The following is a 21,714-nucleotide window of genomic DNA, read 5'->3' as shown; positions in this document are numbered from 1 at the left end:
TAAAAGAAAGAGATAAAAACAACCAAATCCCGCAAGCGCGGGAAAATAACCGAAAATTTCGAAGAGATCGTCAACTGAAACTTAAATGTTTGCAGATAAAGCGACCATTTTCATTTTACATATTTCTCAAGTAATAATTAATTCTCGAAAGCTTGTGTTGCATACTATAAATATATGCAATGTGTGTGTAGTGTGTGATGAGCTATCTGTGGTGGTGGTGGTGGTGATTGTTGTGATTGTTGTTGTTGTGGTAGTGGTAGTGGTGGTGTTGGTGGTGATAAAAGCAAGGAATGGGCGGATTTGAGAAAAACAAGCAATCGTGTTCTAACCAACTCGAAAATCTGCACAATATTTTGAAATGAACTTTGTATCTAATCTACGATCTACGAGGTGGATTATTCTCATTTCGTCAGCCATGACCAGATAATAGTGTTAATTCATCATATTTTCATTATTAGTTACTGCGAAACTCTCAATACCGAAGTGTTGGCACTCAGCCAAGATGGGTTTAACCGGTTCCCCGCACGAGCAACTTTCACGAGAATTTCAAATTCACTAGCGGTCCTCAGTATCCTGTACAGGGTGAACAGAAAGTCCTTGGACCATTTTTAGTTTTAAAATTAAATATTGTTAAAATCACTTTTTCTCTTTTCGAATAAAGTAAGTATTTAGTCTAACTATTGATCTAATTATTTTCAACAAAGATATTAAAATAATTTTGTTTAAACCTTCAGAAAAATGAGCAAACGAGAGGCTATAATTCAGCTTCATTGCGCGGGGACGACAAACTCAGAGATTATTAAGCTCTTGAAAGTGGCTAAATCCACTGTGTACCATGTGGTGAACAGATTTAAGGAACTTGGTACATCTGAAGATCGTCCTAGGAGTGGAAGACCTCGCACTGCTCGAACAAAGAAAGTGATTAAAGCTGTCCAAGAGAGGGTAAGGAGGAACCCGAAGAGATCTGCAAGACAAATGGCTAAAGACATGAATGTGAGCGTGACCTCGATGAGAACCATCGTAAAAAACGATCTCCAGTTATCCCCCTACAAGATGAGAAAGAGACAGTACCTCACACCTGCCCAAAAGCACAAGAGACTTGAAAGAGCAAAGCTTCTTCTTGGAGATCTGAAGGCTGGCACGGCAGAGCGAGAGATCGTTTTTTCTGATGAAAAACTCTTCACAATTGAAGCGACTGTTAACAATCAGAACGACAGAGTTTACGCAAAATCTTCAGCAGATATTGATGACTCCGTGAGAATAGTTTTCCGCCGACAAAAGCCGTCTTCCCTCATGGTGTGGGCTGCAGTCTCCAAATCTTGGAAGTCGACTCTGATTTTCGTGGAGCAGGGGGTTAAGATCAACACAGATCGCTACATTAACGATATTTTGGTTCCGGCATTTGAAGAGATGAAGAAACACTTCAAAGATCAGCCTTTCACCTTCCAGCAAGATGGGGCACCATCCCACACCTCAAGAAAAACTCAGGACTGGTGCCAACGTTATTTTCCAAGATTCTGGAGTAAGGAGATGTGGCCTCCTGCATCGCCTGATTTGAATCCCATGGATTTTTCGGTGTGGTCTTTGTTGGAGGCAAAGGTCTGTTCTGTTGCTCAACCAAGTGTTGATGCTTTGAAGACATCTCTTCTGAGTGAATGGGCTAAAATACCTCAGGAAACGCTGCGTGCCTCGGTTCGTAACTTCAGACAGAGAATTGAACGTCTAATCGAAAGGAAGGGACATCACATTGAAAATAAATAATTTGAATTTATTCTTGGTTTCCTAACTTATAATTTTCATTCATGTTTAATTTATATTTTTGTAAGTTTCTATTAATAAACCACTTTTGAATTGGTCCAAGGACTTTCTGTTCACCCTGTATATCACCATCAGAGGACATAATGACATTCGTTCAGGATGATGTTGAAGCCCTCCTACATATAACTTCTCGCGTTCGTAAATGGTCATCTATTTCCAACGTTGCTTAACTTCGGTGATTTAACGTGATTATACCGTATACATTATGCATATTAGTTACTACAGTCAATAAAAACTAAGAATAACGTAAAGCCACTTCTACTCGGTCATGGCTGACCGAATGAGAACAATCCACCTCTGTCGACTAAACAAAGGGTTTAGTTTGAATTGTCGTACAGGTTCCTGAGTGTTACATAAAGATTTCCACATTCGATATGAAGATTCTCAATATCGAATACGTGCACCCGAAGAATGTTGGAGGTTATATCGGTCAAAACGTTGTAAATATGAAAACCAAGATGAGAATTTTAGTTCGAACAATGTGTGTGTGTGTGTGCGTGTGTGTGTGTGCGTGCGCACGCGCGTCCGTACTAACTCTATTCAGGTTTAACGCGCTTTCATCGAAGGAGAACGTTTCATGGGAGTATGAAATTCAAAAGCGGTCCCAAGTCGCATGCATATCCCCGTTAAGGAAGATGATGACGTTAGGATTTTGTAACTCTTGCAGGGAGGTGTCGACGTCTTCCTACATACAGCGCCTGGAATTCCCAAATTGGTCACCCATTTTAGTAATCAACAGACTCAACGTTGCTTAACTTCGGCGATCTGACTGGAACCGGTGTGCCAGCGTAATTATATCGTATATAGTTCGAATAATACAAATAATACAAAACGATTGATGTTAGAGATTTGAATGTTAAAATAACGTCATATGATCTCGAGACATAAAATGAGAAATGTGCGAGGAAAATGGATAGTAGTGTTGGAACGATTAATCAGAATCGGGAATTTTGTGGTATCGGAATCGATATGGAGATAAGAAATATTTATGTCTATTTCCTAATATCAAAACTAATGTTTTGTTTGTTTCTTTTTCATTATAATATGATAAATATTTATTGATTTTAAACTACAAGTAAAACTAAAATCCGTAGATCACAAGTGTATTTTTACGTTTACGAAAATATATATTACATGGTTTTTACGGTAATCCGAGAAAAAAAAAACTTTTTGAGAAAAAAGAAAGTAATAATGTTGATTGAAAAGAAAACAACTTACATCTAATAAAAATGGACGGAAGTTGGTGTCAAAGGTCAAATCCAACTGCAACATTTGAAAACAATTGGGGCATCTGGAATAAGAAATCAAAATTATATATAAAATTATTTCCTATAATAATTATGAAATACCTACAGACACTAGTGTTTCATCCCTTCGGGAATCATCAGAGCAGGGTGTCACGATTAACACCAGTCGATAGATTCGAACCCGCCAACAAAAGCCATCCCTGGCTTCATTAGCAAGGACCAAATCGATTCGGCTACCGTTAACCGCGAGAAATATTGTTGAAATTTAAACATTTATTTATTTTTTAATGCTTTTAACGTATGTCAGAGTGATCTAATCATTATATGATGATCTGCGCATCAGAGCTACATTAACTTATTTTTTTAAATTTCAACTGAAAGTGCTCAACGATAAGAAACGCGTTTCTTAAAGGGGCTGACATGATTATTTACTATAATAATTGTTATATATATATATATATATATATATATATATATATATATATATATATATATATATATAAAAGTGAACGTGTGTGTGTGTGTGTGTGTCTGTGTACATTTCTCTACGCAATAACTCTGTCAATTTTTAGTCTACAGACTCGAAATTTGATATACAGAGTACTGAGATTTGGGAGAATCGATGTGATCGGATTTCGGCCAGAAATTTTGCTGGGGTCAAAGTTCAACGATTTGACCTTTGAGAACTCTACCAAACTCCTACGACAATTTGGGGGTCTAAACACTTGAAATTTTAGATATTGGCTCCTTGGACATGGATCTAACTTAATAACTTGATTTGAGCCCAAAACAATAAATGTTAAGGGGTCATAATAGGGGTCAAATTAAAAAAAATAGACCGTTTTTTTTTGCTCAGCATACACCTGCAAACACCCGGGCAACGCCGGGCACTCATGTTAGTATATATATATATATATATATATATATATATATATATATATATATATATATATACTAGCACTAGAGTTGCATTCATGTGGAGAACAGAATACTTTCTACTCCAAACAACACCACAATCCAATGTCTATGTCTTCCTAAATTTTATGCCTACTATATTTTACAATCGCTCCAAGTACACAAGTTCTACATACTCAATATCTCTAGGTATTAAAAACCGCAATTTATGAAACTTAAAGGATGAAGATTTCCAATTTATTTTATACTTACAGGGAAACCCGATGTTGCCCGAGATTGAATGAGGATCAACGAATGCTTACCCCCTCCATATTATATTGTCATTGAAATCAGTGAAATCGCCCATTTTAAAAAAAATCAAATCGATTAATTGCTTGCTCTAGTTGGAGATCCATCGCGATGCATCGGGAGTAAGCTTCACATGCACCACTGCAGTAACGTAGTCCACAATATATTGCAATCTACATTGCACTGTAGAGAACTTACTTTTAATTTTATAAAATTATTTTTACGGGTATATATGACGGCTCGAATAAAATTTTAGAATGTAAAATTCAAGTATAATAATTAATTTGTGGTCTAAAAAGGAACACTTATTTCGAATGTGCCCCTTGTCATATCAAAGAACACACTATTGATTTTATATGCGAAGCCTTTCTTCTTGTTCAATGATAATGTATTATTTTAAAGTTTAAAATACCATTGTTTAATTGTGAAACATTTACTTCGAACGCGCTCCTGTCATATCAAAGAAACTACTGTTGACTTGATATGCTGGTCCTTCTGCTTGTACGGTAATAAAACTTCTCAAATGCACTTGTGATGTTTTCAGTTCAAACTATTTAATTTTAATTCAAACCATTAACGAAAATAATTTGATAAAATCAACAGTAGGTTCTTTACAGCGCAATGTAGACTACAATGTATTGTGGATTCAATCACTACGGAAAGCCATATTAAGTTTCCTCCCGATGCGCCGCGGGGGTGGGGGTGAGGGTGGGGTCGTGGCTAGTGCAGGCAATCAATAGATTTGACTAAAAATTGTCGATTTATTCCACTGATTTCAATAACAATAAAAATATTGGAAGTGTGAAAAATCCGTTGATTCTTATTCGATTCAATTCAATTCGAGTTAAATTGTATAAGATTTCTTTTTAGTTACAATATCAATGTTTCTTGGCCTTCGGGACAAGATCAAAGTGTAGTATCTCATCTGCAGATGCTGCACTTCTATTTCTTGTTCTCTTTCGGTGGAGGAGAAATCCTTCACGACTGAGACAATTTTTATTTTTGTACCTTTTCTCCACGTTAAAAAACGACCCTGGTGTCTAACTCTGTCCCGTGGGGAGGCATAGTAAATAGGTACAATATATATATATATATATATATATATATATATATATATATATATATATATGATGAGCTGTGAAACAGCGAAACAGTACTGTATGTGGATGACTATAGTGCTCCTCACCTTGAGTTGAGCATATTGAGAAGTGAAAAACGAATTACCATTAGCATATAAGCGACGCTCTTTGTGTAAACAAATCGAGCGGAGGTATTTCGGACGATATCAAAACATCGTTAAACTCACTACTCGTTCAAGCAGCCACCAATAGCGTAATGGTTAGGAGCCTTGACTGCCGTACAAACGGTCGGGTTTCAATCCTGGCTTGAGGTAGTTGCCTGTCTAGCCGCACTGATGAGCTGTGAAACAGCGAAACAGTACTGTATGTGGATGACTATAGTGCTCCTCACCTTGAGTTGAGCATATTGAGAAGTGAAAAACGAATTACCATTAGCATATAAGCGACGCTCTTTGTGTAAACAAATCGAGCGGAGGTATTTCGGACGATATCAAAACATCGTTAAACTCACTACTCGTTCAAGCAGCCACCAATAGCGTAATGGTTAGGAGCCTTGACTGCCGTACAAACGGTCGGGTTTCAATCCTGGCTTGAGGTAGTTGCCTGTCTAGCCGCACTGATGAGCTGTGAAACAGCGAAACAGTACTGTATGTGGATGACTATATATATATATATATATATATATATATATATATATATAGGATGAAATACTGCTGCCATATCTGGCCAGGAGCTGCTAAAAGCAGCCTATCCTGCCTTGACAGTAAGTGTCTGTATTTTTGAGATGAGGTGTTTTCATTGATTGAGATTGTCGGACTGACTTCCTCATCTTGGTTGTTATAGTCGCAACGTTTCGGCCGTTTTGCCCTCCTGATGAAGGCCGGAGGGCAAAACGGCCGAAACGTTGTGACTATAACAACCAAGATGAGGAAGTCAGTCCGACAATATCAATCAACTGCCTTGACAGAGTACAAAATAGACTTCGTGGCTTAGTGGGGGATACCCTTTTCTCTTCCCTGCAACCTCTCTCCCACAGAAGAGACGTTGCGAGTCTATCCTTATTTTATCGTTATTTCCATGGCAGGTGCTCGTCTGAACTCCAATCTCTGGTCCCCCCTCGCCAATCTTTCACGAAAAACACCCGTCTAGCTGAATCCACTGTCAAAAATTTTTCCCACTCTTTATCTGTGCCTAAATCAAAACGTAGATTCCATGAACAAAGCTTCTTTCTTAGAACTGCACGCATGTGGAACTCTGTTCCGTCTGCCTGCTTCCCATCTGACTACAACCTGGATGTTTTCAAGTCCAACATAAACAAATTCCTAATGAACCGCCCCCTTAAGTAAACACTTCATTAAATCTCCACACTAACGCACTGTACTTGCAATAACCCTTATCCCTGAGTGACTTCCGGGCCTTGATAAATGGTGACCACCGTGTAAATATATATATATATATATATATATATATATATATATATATATATATATATATATATATATATGTGTGTGTGTGTGTGTGTGTGTGTGTCTATTTTAAACTAATATTTATCACATAATGTAATGTTAATTGGGGTTAAAACTGAGAGAGACATTTTCAAGTTATGGGTACGAAACTAATCTTATATATATCAACGGTATTGCATTTGTATTTTGTAGACGGCCATCTTCATTTTGGGGGGAAACTCGCATAATATTATTACTTATGACTTAAATTATTTAAGATTTCTTTTTGGTTACAGGTTATGAAAAGTTATATGCAAAAACCTTAGTATATTTTAAACGAATACTTACTATATATTGTATGCCAATTAGGGTTGACCCTTAGGAGAGACATTTCCAATATATATTAGTACGAAACTTAGCCTATATACATCAGGGGTATATGGTCTCGTATTTTCATACACAATCCATTGGAAATAATCCTGATTTAAATCATTCGTTAATTATTTCCCTTCCCTTAAATGGATTTTCTTACGTTGGGTTAAATTGTCTGCCCTGTGTTGTTGTCAATATGTGAGGTTCCTTTTTTATAACATACTAGCATGGGTGCTCGGCGTTGCCCGGGTGTTTGGAGATGTGTTGAGTAAAAAAAAAAAAAAGTGGTAGTAGAAAGGGAGGCTCGAACCCGAAGGAGGAAAAGAACGTGAAAAAAACGTGACGTCTTTGCTGTTACGACCAGCACCAAACCGGAAGTGACGTAGGTTTAAATTAAAGCTAGACAATCGAAAACAGGGGATGACTTTCGAAAATATCGGCGGAAAAAGCGACCTCTCCGTGTAGAAAAGTGCCCAGTTGAGGGTGAAGAAATTAACGTTTTTAGCCAATTTTTCGATATTTGTCGTTTGAAGGGTCGAGTTTCAAAACAATACTGATCTTGTGAAAATCCGTCGCCTAACATACATACATAGATTTATATATTTGTAGCTCAGATTTTCGACCCAAACCGATTAAAAAGCTTGCCCTATCTCTGAATACCCTTTATGTAAAATTTCAAATGTTTAGACTAGAAATTGTCTGAGTAATTTGGTAGAGACTGCAGGGGGTCAATTTTTTTTGACCCCTATTATTACCCCTTAACATTTGTTTTGGGCTCAACTCACCTTATTAAGTTAGATCCCTGTCCAAGGAACCTATTTCTAAAATTTCAAGTGTTTAGACCCAAAATTGTCGGAGGAATTTGAGAGAGTTCTCAAAGGTCAAATCGTTGAACTTTGACCCCTTAACAGCCAAATTTCTGGCCGAAAACGGATTACAAATCTCAGTATCCTGTATATCAAATTTCGAGTCTGTAGACTTAAAATTGACTGAGTTATTGTGTAGAAAAATATACACAGACACATAGACAGACACTTTCACTTTTATAGATATATAGATTTAGATCGATTAACGTTTATTATAAATCACTGTTTATCTATATATCCCCTGTCACAAATTCAAAAAGGCACTTTAATCGCCCTATGCTTACAAAGTTACATTTTTTTCAATTTTACTGACTATTTAGCAGCTATTTCTATTGGTTTAAAAGCAAATCGAATTTGTTTCACAGGTCCAGACCCCCTGTATATCAATTTTCAAGTCTGTATGTCAGAAATGATATAGTAGTTTGATAGAGATTATTCCTCAGACAGACAGAGAAAATACAGACAGACAGACACACACACAATGTTACTTATATGCATATCCACAAAAATACAAATACTTGATCCGCTTCGCGGCGTTCTGCGACCTTGCATCTTAAAGACGCACTTTAAAAATGGAAACAAACGGATAGACACACAAACATCGTGAGTTTCTTGAATTAAATTTAATTCTATTTTTCCAAATTTCTGTCTACTAAGATAATTTAAGCTGGAGGAACTTTACACGTAAAATTTGTTTTAAAGTACGCTATTATTGCGTCTACCTTCCCGTTCTCTCCTTTCCTCTAGTATTCATGTACTTTGAGCTACTTAGTCTGGCCTGGAGAGTATATGCAAACAATTTTGGATCACTTACTGTCTTTCTTATAGTAGATTACTATTTGATGATTCTAGGTTGCCAAAATGGTATTTCTTGGATTTACTAGGTTTATATTTTTCATCCTCTACTTTATATGGACTATTTCAATTTGTATTCTGAGTTACTGCTACGTAATTCCCGTACCTACTTTGCTCGTCGTTGATTTTCTGTTAGAATCATTGCTATGTACTCTTCATGATGATATATGGTTTCTGAATCTTTCTTTCAAACTTGCAATCATATATATTTCAGTTGAATTATGCATGGATCATCGTATAACGATTAGATCACTGTGACTGACATAAAGAACATTTACAAATAAAATGTTTAAATCCAGTGTTATTTCTTGTGGTTAATGATAGCGATTGGATAGGTCTTTGCCAATCGAGCAAGAAATGGCTCGTGTTGCCGGGTTCGAATCTGTCAACTGGTGGTAATTGTGACACACTGCACTGAAGATTCCTGAAAGGATGAAACACTAGTGTCTGTAGGTATTTAATTATTATAGTTATAAAAAAATAATTATATATATGCTGTTTGACGAATTAAATTTACGAATTTATTGAACTTATATATCAGAAAAATTATTCAATTTTACAAAGATTAATGAATTGCAATACCTGTTACAGGACAATTATTTATTTCTAAATCTATAATATAAAGCTGAATGTCTGTGTGTGTGTGTATGTGTGTGTGTGTGTGTGTGTGTGTGTGCGTGTGTCTGGTCACGAATAGGCTCCTATATGGTTGACTATTTTACAAACCTGATGACATATAATGATAGAAGATGTATCGAGACACAGGAATAGGTATGTTTGATCTGGCAGAACAGTGGTTCATTAAAATTGTGGGGTCCACGTTCGCGCCTGGTCCACAAAGTATGGAAATAAAAAATTAAAAAAAAAAAAACGTTTACAAGTGTTTTTGATATAAATGTACATAAAAATACTTTGATAAGTATGTTTTAACTTAAATAGGGATGGTATAATAAAATTGTGGGGTCTGCGTTCGCGCCTGGTCTCCATAGAATAGAAATAGGCAGAAACTTTAATAAAGACTTTTCATATCTATCTGTATAAGTATACTTTGATAATTATGTTTCATTTTGAAGAAATATGGTATAATAAAGTTATGGGGTGTTCGTTCGCACCTGACCTCCATAGAATGGGAATATGTCACAAAGTTTAACAAGGTTTTTTAATACAGATTCACAGAATATTGTGATAAGTGTTTCAGTGTGAACAGGTATGGTATAATAAATTATAGAGTTTATCTATTTTATTTTTACTTTCATCATATTTTGCTTTGGTTTTGATACCTCCAAATTCAACCCAAATTTACAACCCTTCCTTTTCATAACCTATCATACTTTCATAAATTAGAGTCCATTTTCTGTAGGCTGTTTTTGAACCCAATCAACGACAGGTACTTCTGCTAGTAATATATAATTCTCGAACAGACTTTTGTCTACTTACAAGGTTTCGTTGGATCGGTTTGCAGTCGACTGAGTAACGAGCGTCTCTGCTAGCATCAACAAAGAAATGATCTCGAATTTTAACCGGCTAAGAAGTGTCTCTGCAGCCGCAGGGCCGTGGGTATGAGTCACCTCTTGAAATAGGTGCCACAATTCCACCATCTTGTTTGAGCTCTATCAAAGATAAGTAAAAATTCAATTAAATTAAATCAAGAAGAAGCAAAAAATAAAACAAATCTAAGAATGGAAATCATTTTTGGAATCTTTCGAATAGTCAACATATCAGTATTCTACTAAAGATGTATTTGGAGGTTCATATACAATTTATTATATTAATGCGATTCATGAAATTAATAAAATTCACAATTTTTTGTACGATCCAATTATATTTAGGAGAAATAAGCTTTAGTCCATGCCTAACTTGTTTACCAAGTTTCACTCATGAATATCCGAAATGTTTGTTTGATCGCTATTCGATGTTATTCTTGCAATGCTAAGACACCTGAGTTAATTGTTAATAACTTTGAGGCACTCCGCTCTTGACAATGCAGGATTTTATTTTAGCTATAATGACTGTCTTCAGTTTAAGAAATAGTTAGAGCATCGTCTTAATAGACATTGTCGTTGAGAAAACCGTACAGATAAAAATTTGGGAGGTTAAACCCGGCAAGTGTAAAATCCACTCAGGATTATACTTGCTACTCATGAGAAGATCATGAAAGTGTTTCCGCTTATCATTGTACGAAAAAAAAAACAACAAAAAAGAAAGACAAAAAAACAAACAAACAAACAAACAAACAAACAAACAAACAACAACAACAACAACGACAACAACAACAACAAATAAAATAAAACAAACAAACAAACAACAACAACAGCAACAACAACAGCAACAACAACAACAACAACAAATAAATAAAATAAAACAAAAAGACAAAAACAAAATAAAATAAATGATTGAAACTTGATGGATAAGTCAGGCATAGACTAGATGTGGTTGAGTTACAGAAAGGATTTCCGTTTTCTCTACTATTCTATATGAATTGAATGCAAAAAAGGCCATGCGAAGATTGAATACAAGAAATCGGATAGTGATATTAATTTTGTATTATTTATTTTACAATAATATCCACGGAGTCTGTGTTCGCACCGGACATCCATAGTCAGTCAAGATGATATTTTACTTTATTTTATTTTACTTTGTTTTATACTAACCCGTACAACGAAGAAGGAAAAGAACGTGACCCCCCCCTAAAAAAAACGTGACGTCTTTGCCGTTTCGCCCATCGCCAAACTGGAAGTAACAAATGTTTAAATTAAGGCCAGTCAATCGAAAAGAGGGGGATGACTTTCGAAAATATCGGCGAAAAAAGCGACCTCTCCCTGTAGAAAAGTGCACAGAAAATGTTTTTAGCCAATTTTTCGATATTTGTCCTCCGAAGTGTCGGACTTCCAAAACGATACCGCTTCTGACGAAAATTTTAGGCAGACATACAAACATACATACATACATTTTAAAAGAAGGTGATATTCATATCATAGGTTATTATTACATTTTACTCTATTTTATTCTTTTTGATATTTACTTTATTTTACTTTATTTTATTTTACTTATTGATATATTTTTATTTATATCCTTTTTTATTTTACTTTATTTCATTCAATTTCATTTTATAACTCGAAAAGTAAAAAGCTAATAAAAAAAGAAGAAAGATGATAGTATGTGATACAGGGCTGCGAATCTGCATTCATTTCTCTATCACTTTAGGTTCATTCGTTTGTACCTGCGCATGCAGAAGATGAAAGCAATAAATAAATCATATAAGACGCCATTATCCGTTATCTAACACATAAAGTTATGAGACTTTAAAAGTTGGACATAAATAGCATTTAATCTAACATATTAAACTTTGATTCTGACTCGTGAATTTTCAACTATGGCTATATGCCATTATTAACGCTGCAACAAACTTTGCTACATTTTATTAAAAAAAATGATGTAATTCAGACCAAGCAACTGGTAATATGGAAACATTTTCCTATTATAACTGAAAAATAAAGTTGTTCCTATTATAACTAAAATGTTTGTACTTTTTCTGTATAAGTTTAAAAATGACGCTATATATATCCAGCTAGTATAATAATAATAATAATAATAATGATAATAATAATAATAATAATAATAATAATCAAAAATTATTTTTTTTATATATATACTCAGCATCTAATTTCGTTAAAAATGTTGATTCGCCTGCAAAGTTCTGAAAAGTTTTAAAATTAGTATCTTTAAACGATTCTTATAAAAACTGAAATGCTATTTTGATATCATTTACAGAATTGCAAACTGATTATTTTTTACGAGAGAATCACCACTTATCAAAGCCCAAAGGCCACTCGAGGATAAGGATTTACAAGCGAATCATAGTGAGAAATGGTAATGGTGGAAACTGAGTAGAAATTGATTACGAGGTCGGCTCAACAAGAACTTGTTTTCATAAAACTTGAAAACAACCATGTTAAAGTCAACTAGGAAGCAGACTCGTGGTATTGTGTTCCACAAACGGACAGTCATAGGAAAGAAGCTTTGCCCATGGAATTTTTGTTTAGTTTTAAGTACGGATAGTGAGTAAAAGAAATTGTTGATAATGGTTGTAGCTAGGCGAGTATTTGCCGTGGATATTTTACAGGGTGGACTATACTTGTTACAAATTCATACAAAACCTGTGATATTCAAAATCTCAAACTAAGTAGCCCCATCAAGATATATGAAAAATGATATTATAATAACTGGAGATAAACACAAGAGATCGCCGTTCAATTCTCATTCGAGTCATACGGCATAATCACATTGACACATCGGTTCCCATTAAATCATTGATAGTTAAGCGACGTTTGAACCTGGTCAAAACAATATGGTTGACCATTTGGAAATACTAGGTGGTGTATGTCATCTCCTTTAGCAGGAATATACATGCTGGCTGGGAATCGCGTATGAATTTGTATTCTCCATAAACTTCTATTTTCAGTGGAAAGCAGAATGCCCGACGATGGTCGAATATAACAAAAAGTGGTATTACTGGTTATTTGATCGAGGCATAAAAAAAAAATTACTACTAGATGTTTGCTTGTTAAGTAACGTTAAAATATGGGGATCAAAAGTAGAGGATTTATCGGCGTAACAGTCAATGGAAGGTTAGCCTTCAGGTCGCCTTTGGTTACGGACGACCCAGTTATTTCTATCTTATATTTCTCTTAGTCTCTCTGTTTGCTTTTTCGTTAGACCTTTTCTCGGCAACTACTGGGCTAATCTGGCTGAAATTTTGTATGTACCTTTTTTATTATGCAGCTAACTATTATAGTATTCGGTCGTTGCACAATCAAGGATTAAGGGATTAATAGGTATTATCATTACAATACAATTCTTACTCTAGAAGTTTTATGGGAAACTACTTGTTGATCTGGCTGAAATTTTGCATGGACCTTTGTTATGATAAGATGCAGCGAACTAAGTATTATGGTATCCGTTCATGCACAGTTAGTAACTAATAGGGATTAGTCACCACAAAGCCATATTTACTGTATCAGTCTTCTCGGAAACTACTGAACCGATGTAGTTAAAAATTTGTATGAACCTTGGTTATAATGAGGTGCTGCCAACGAAGTATTACGAGGGGCGTGCAATAAGTAATGCTCTTGACCCACTTCCAGTTGTCTGATCTAGCTGAAATTTTGCACATGCAATAATTTATATCTCTACGGGTTAGGTAGCAAATTACAGCTCTGAACTAATTGTGGTTTCTGTTTAACAGGTGTTTGAACTGAGTCAGGTGTGAAATGGAGCCTGTTGAATGTCGAGCAGTGATCCGGTTTTTGTATTTGAAAGGACCCACACCACAGGAGACTTTAGATGAAATGAAAAAAAAAACTTATGGCGATAATGCCCCATCACATAGCCGGAAGTCTGTGGAAACAGCTCCCAGACCTGGTCGCCCCCCTTCTGCCATTGATGAGGCATCTATCCGTCAAGTTGAGGCTGCCATTTTGGAAGATCGGCGCATTACTATTCGCCAAATAACCCAAGATGTCAAGATTAGTACAGGGTCTGTGGAAACTATCATTCATGACCATTTGCATATGCATAAGGTGTCTGCCAGATGGATTACCAGATTGCTCAGATCATTCCAGAAGCGAGAATGCGTCGTGCTCGAGGATGAATTTGGAGATGTGCCAAGAAGATGAGTCAAAGTTTTTCAAAAGACTGATTACACAGGATGAAACCTGGGTCCATCACTATGATCCAGAGACCAAAGCCCAGCCAATGCAGTGGAAGCACTTGGACTCACCACCTCTAAAGAAGGCAAGGGTGCAGCCCTCCGCTGGCAAGATCATGCTCACAGTCTTCTGGGACCAGGACGGAGTAGTGATGACAGATTTTCTGGCAAAGGGTACCACAATTACAGGAGCCTATTATGCTTCACTTTTGAGGAAATTAAGGGAAGCTATCAAAATCAAGAGTCGGGGCAAGATCAGCAAAGGCCCCCTCCTCCTGCAGGACAACGCCCCTGTCCACAACTCGCATATTGCCAAATCAGAAGCACGGGTGTGTGGTTATGAAATCCTTCCCCACCCTCCTTACTCTCCTAACCTTGAACCCTCTGACTTTCACCTCTTGCCAGCCATGAAGTTGTTTTTGAAAGGAAAGCGTTTTCCAGATGATGCAGCCTTGATTTCTGAAGTCACGTCGTGGTTGGAGGACCAACTTGGGGTGTTCTACAAAAACGGTCTCCAGAGCTGCATCAAACGATGGGAGAAATGCATAACTCTGGATGGTTCCTATGTAGAGAAGGACTAATAACTGTGCCAAGTTGCGTTGCTCAATTGTTATGGGAAGTGGGTCAGGGGCATTACTTATTGCACGTCTCTCGTATGATATCAATTCGATGAACAATTGAGGATTAATAAGGATTAGTATTTAATACCAAAAAATGAGCACTTAATACCGGTACACAGAAACAACGTTTGTTTTAATGTTTCACTTTTGTCTAGTTTGATTGACGTACTTTTGAAACCCCGATCACTTGGTAAAGAACAGAGTAATAAAATGCTATTATTTGCGTGGACAATTTTAAAGTGAAATGCTTACAAGTATGAAAGGAATGTAATTGTATTATTGGAGTAACGAATTAAAAAAAAAAAGGTCGGATATGATTAACTAGTAAGACCTGTGAGCCGGCGTTTCCTAGGGAAAATATAAAATATTTATTTTAATTAAAAAAGGAATAGTACAGTACGAAAAAAACAAAACAAAAAAAAAAAAAACAACAACAACAACAACAAAAGCAGAAAAATATTCAATGTTTAAGAAAAAGAAACTAATTCGAGAAGAAGCCGTGCTGTATTATAGTTGGAAAAAAGGGGGAAAAAAAGAAAAAAGACTATAAAAATTATAATGATGGATGTGATAATACGATGGGTGCCTGATCGTTTACAAACCTGTCTTCAATATTCTCATTGGGAGATGTAAACAAAATATTTAGTAACACCGATTTGTACAACCTACGCAAAAAAAAACATTACACCTCTTAATATAGTCCAAAGAAGCTGAAACGTCAAAAAACTCCCTGAATTAATGTCTTATATATATAGTTTAACTTTCATTAAAATCGGATAAACGTATTTTATGTTTTCAGCGGATTTTGATCCCATGGTTCACTTAGAAAGCAGGACACGTAAATTTTCGGCAAATAGAGGGTAAGGCAGCGATTCGGGGCTGCTTCCATTGTCTTTTCCAAATAATATGATTTTAATTTCATCAAAATAAGATATATTTGAAGTTTTAAGACGACCTTGCTCTCATAGCTCCCTAGGTGGGTAATTAAAGATTTAGGAATACGTTTATTGTCTCCCCTGATAAATTCTATATTACAATACATTTTCAGATTTTATGTAGATTCTCTGACTTTCATTTCTATAGAGAACACAAAAGCATCACGCATACATACAGATATTCAGACACAACGGGAAACCGTTAATGGTAACACGTAAATAATGTTCGGCTCTCGTCAGCCATCTTGTTTTCTGCCCCGGGGCATATTTTTTCAGGTCCGCATATGTTTGTTTATATAATGATGTATGTTTTTATTTATTAGACTATAGCTAGTTCCTGTATAATTTATTTTAATGCGGTAAGCATTTTCTTCTTTTTTCTTTTTTTTTTAATTAAATTTTTTTTAAAAAAATTTTATTTAATGCGTTTTAGTAATTATATGTTGTTTTTTTTTTTTCCGGTCTGCCTTTTGTTCCTTTTGGTTGGGTAAGGGGGATAATTATATATATATATATATATATATATATATATATATATATATATATATATATATATATAAACTATTATTTTGCTTACTTCTAGCGTCATTAGTCCATATTGCCGATTGACAATGTGAAGTGAGATGGCCTCCGTGTGAAGGTAACTTCGTAAGGGTTGTAATGATGTCACAGACACGAAAACTCGAAGGAAAACTGCCTGATCGTTTAACAACATAAATTGACCGGGAAGTGGTTGAAGGACGGTGTTGTCAGGAAGGCTGTTTGGAAATAGAAAAGAAAGAAAAAACAAAATACAATTTTTAAAAAAATGTATAAGTGTATGAGAAGAATGTAGTAATTTAGAACACCAGGATATTAAAGTGATGTGACGTATGAAAAAAAAATGGTCAGTCTTTGGGATTTTATAAATCTTTGTATATCTGCTTACTTTTCAAAATTAATCACATATCAGTAGATATGGACTTACTGATAAATATAAACGGGATGGTAAATGCCTTTGCTATTTCGAGAATAAAATCTCCTTTCCAAAAGGAAAAAAAAAAAAATAGCATAAAAAGGAAAACACCATAAAATTGAAAATTGTTCTAAAAAAAAAAAAAAAATGCCGTAAATTAAAACCGGTTTCATTTTTATTGCTGTTTGAAGCCGAAGCTATACTATTACTGTTATATATAAAGCCGAAGCTATACTATTACTGTTATATATAAAGCCGAAACTATACTATTACTGTTATATATAAAGCCGAAACTATACTATTACTGTTATATATAAAGCCGAAGCTATACTATTACTGTTATATATAAAGACGAAGCTATACTATTACTGTTATATATAAAGCCGAAACTATACTATTACTGTTATATATAAAGCCAAAGCTATACTATTACTGCTATATATAAAGCCGAAGCTATACTATTACTGTTATATATAAAGCCGAAGCTATACTATTACTGTTATATATAAAGCCGAAGCTATACTATTACTGTTATATATAAAGCAGAAACTATACTATTACTGTTATATATAAAGCCGAAACTATACTATTACTGTTATATATAAAGCCGAAACTATACTATTACTGTTATATATAAAGCCGAAGATATACTATTACTGTTATATATAAAGCCGAAACTATACTATTACTGTTATATATAAAGCCGAAGCTATACTATTACTGTTATATATAAAGCCGAAGCTATACTATTACTGTTATATATAAAGCCGAAGCTATACTATTACTGCTATATTTAAAGCCGAAGCTATACTATTACTGTTATATATAAAGCCGAAGCTATACTATTACTGCTATATATAAAGCCGAAGCTATACTATTACTGCTATATATAAAGCCGAAGCTATACTATTACTGTTATATATAAAGCCGAAGCTATACTATTACTGTTATATATAAAGCCGAAGCTATACTATTACTGTTGTATATAAAGCCGAAGCTATACTATTACTGTTATATATAAAGCCGAAGCTATACTATTACTGTTATATATAAAGCCGAAACTATACTATTACTGTTATATATAAAGCCGAAGCTATACTATTACTGTTATATATAAAGCCGAAGCTATACTATTACTGTTATATATAAAGCCGAAGCTATACTATTACTGTTATATATAAAGCCGAAGCTATACTATTACTGTTATATATAAAGCCGAAGCTATACTATTACTGTTATATATAAAGCCGAAACTATACTATTACTGTTATATATAAAGCCGAAGCTATACTATTACTGTTATATATAAAGCCGAAGCTATACTATTACTGCTATATTTAAAGCCGAAGCTATACTATTACTGTTATATATAAAGCCGAAGCTATACTATTACTGTTATATATAAAGCCGAAGCTATACTATTACTGCTATATATAAAGCCGAAGCTATACTATTACTGTTATATATAAAGCCGAAGCTATACTATTACTGTTATATATAAAGCCGAAGCTATACTATTACTGTTATATATAAAGCCGAAGCTATACTATTACTGTTATATATAAAGCCGAAGCTATACTATTACTGTTATATATAAAGCCGAAACTATACTATTACTGTTATATATAAAGCCGAAGCTATACTATTACTGTTATATATAAAGCCGAAGCTATACTATTACTGTTATATATAAAGCCGAAACTATACTATTTCCTCTATATATAAAGTAGAAGTTATACTACTACTTCTATATATAAAACCGAAGCTATACTATTGCTTCTATATATAAAGTTGAAGCTATACTATTACTTCTATATATAAAGTTGAAGCTATACTATTGCTTCTATATATAAAGTTGGAGCTATACTATTACTTCTATATGTAAAACCGAAGCTATACTATAGCTTCTATATATAAAGTTGGAGCTATACTATTGCTTCTATATATAAAGTTGAAGCTATAGTATTGCTTCTATATGTAAAACCGAAGCTATACTATTCCTTCTATATATATAAAACCGAAGCTATACTATTGCTTCTATATGTAAAGCCAAAAGTACTCTATTAGTATTTTCTAACGCTCATTTCAGTGTACTATACTATTTCAGACTAATACACTATCTTTCAATACTTAATTCAATGTCATGATACCGCCCTCTCAGACATTACCTTCTCTTTATGGCGAGGCTGGTGTAGCACTCATTCTCTTGTAACAAAAATAACTTTCCATGGATTATATCTTTCTTTTTTGGGAAGAAAATATAGCAACTGTTCTGTTTTCATGATATCATTCTACCAGGATGCACCAATTTTTTTATTTATTGTGTACGAGTTAGTCTTCTCGCTGCTCCGGTTGCGGTAAAAATAACAGTCGAGTATCTGTTCTTGACATGATTGTCAAGAACATGTGTTAGACCAGTTAACTGGCCTTTTACCCGTCGGACTGAGGTATTCGCCTGGATATTATCAAGGAGGTCCCCATTTCAGCTCGAGCATTGCTTACTGCCTTAAAAGCACTGATCGGGGAATGCCGACATGGCTGTTCAGGCAATTTTTGCTCGGCCAGAGTGCTCTTTCTTTACGAGTGCTGGTTGACTCTCCCCATTTTTCGAGAAGAAGTAAATCATTACCAAGCATTGCCTCCTCATTTGTTGGGCAATGTAATCTACGTTCGTCCCTCATAAAACAATCCTTACTGGCATTACGTCTTCCTTTGTTGGTGGTGTAATATTTCTAGGAGGGAGTATATTATTGTTAGTCATAACAAATAAACGATATATACATCAAAATATGAATATATTTATGATGAAAATTATAAAATATTGTTCGCTATTATTATTTCATTACTTTTGAAATTCAAGTGAGCTGAACATGTTCAATAAGAAATACGACATATCAATTAACTGTTTCTTCTTATATTTTTCTTTTTAGAAATTCAGTGATAGTTTGAATTTGATTATAATGCGTAGTTTTATTTATGAATATTTATATCGTAGATAAACACTTAGCATTTTGGACGAAAAAATATTTCGTCCGATTCAAGAGCTTCCCTGCTTTGATTTTTCCTTACAGAAGAGTCTATCTCTGCTCTATGGTTCTTTTCATTGCAATTGCTCAACTGTTCTTTAATTTAATGGTGCACTTGCAAAACACCCACAATAAACACTCTTTTATCTACAACCACTGTCAACAATTTCCCCTATTCTCTTTCCGTCCCTAAAACTAAACGCAAGTTCCATGAACAGTTCTTTTGTATAATTGCCCGCCTGTATACCGCGGTGCGACTTTCCAGCTGACTACAACATAGTCGTCTTCAAGTCCAATGTAAACAATTTCTTGTTGAACCATCCTCATAATTTAATAAAATTAAACAATACAACTGAAAATAGGATTTATTCCAGATAAAAAATTGGACTAAATAATTTAACTAGTTTGGGAAATGATTATTAATTCTTGATTGAAGAATATTTGTATATAACAATTACAGATGGAAACAATAAGAAATAAAAATATGTTAAGTTTTGAGTAAAACTTTCAAAATGATTAAATTAACATAAATAGATAAATAAAATAAATTTAAATAAAGTAAGTAAACACAATTAAATATTAAGCTGAAAATATGATAGATCAAATTAAGATAAAAATTAATATAGATAGATCGAAGTAAAATATATGTGAATTATAATCACAATTAAATAATATTACTACAAAAGTGTACCTTAGAGGATATCAAATACTGTATTATTCCTTTTATATTTACGGATAAAATATAAAATAAATTATGTATGGTATCTAATTTCAATATATTAGGATTCAATTAAAATAAAAAACTTTTTTTAATTCAATAAATTAAAGTAGATGAAATATAATTATGGAAAGATAACTAATAGACATACGAAATTATCGTTGATTTTAATATTATGATTTAACTTGGATTATTGATAAATAAAACTTATAAAAATATATTAATCTATATTGAAATGTTTTAAATATAAATATTATTTAACCTACATAAATAACATAACCAATTTATAATACAAATTGGATTAATAAATAAAGAATATATTTTCAAATAATAAAACTAGATGAATATATTATTTATCAATAAAAATCGTTCAACATAACTAGGTTTGATAAAGGGAATTAAGTGATTTAAATATAAAAGTGTATTATCGATCTTTAATCGTTTTTTAACAAATTATGATAAAATATTACAAAGGGAAATTTTATATAAAAATTAAGCAAGATTAATGTAAAATAATTAAATAGCAATAAAAGAATTATAATTTGTGTAATAATAAATTAATTTAAATAGTAATAAAAACTGAATTATATATAGATATATAATTTAGATAAAACCAACAATTGATACAAGCGGAAACGAAATACATGTTTTATAGTTAGTTTCGTATAAAATTAAGTAAATATATAGACACATGTTATGTATGCATTACAATTATTAATATCATCTAAGTAAATATATAGATTAATTATAAGTAATAAATTAATAAGATACTAAATACAATATATTTTTATTAGTGTATATCAAGATGAATACAATTTATTAATACGAAAATTTAAATTTTAGTGACTTTACTTAAAAATTTTATATG

At 33.7% G+C, this 21,714-nt stretch overlaps 1 protein-coding gene across 2 annotated transcripts in view; it reads right to left on the bottom strand.

Annotated features, from left to right (window-relative positions):
* The window catches only part of LOC145249599 (cadherin-like and PC-esterase domain-containing protein 1), an 837,303-nt gene that overhangs the window by 70,448 nt on the left and 745,141 nt on the right, over window positions 1-21,714 (bottom strand). For both annotated transcript variants that reach the window (XM_080111307.1, XM_080111306.1), the window contains 3 exons: window positions 16,725-16,905; window positions 10,323-10,495; window positions 3,037-3,109 (listed from right to left, as the gene is read on the bottom strand). In XM_080111307.1, the coding sequence (XP_079967433.1) occupies window positions 3,037-3,109; window positions 10,323-10,495; window positions 16,725-16,905 (427 nt within the window). The remainder of the gene's footprint in view (window positions 1-3,036; window positions 3,110-10,322; window positions 10,496-16,724; window positions 16,906-21,714) is intronic.

This window comes from Euprymna scolopes, chromosome 28 (genome assembly GCF_053919585.1).
Source record: "Euprymna scolopes isolate OS-2025 chromosome 28, ASM5391958v1, whole genome shotgun sequence".
Lineage (NCBI taxonomy): Eukaryota > Metazoa > Mollusca > Cephalopoda > Sepiida > Sepiolidae > Euprymna > Euprymna scolopes.
This window is presented reverse-complemented; position numbering and strand designations above follow the sequence as displayed.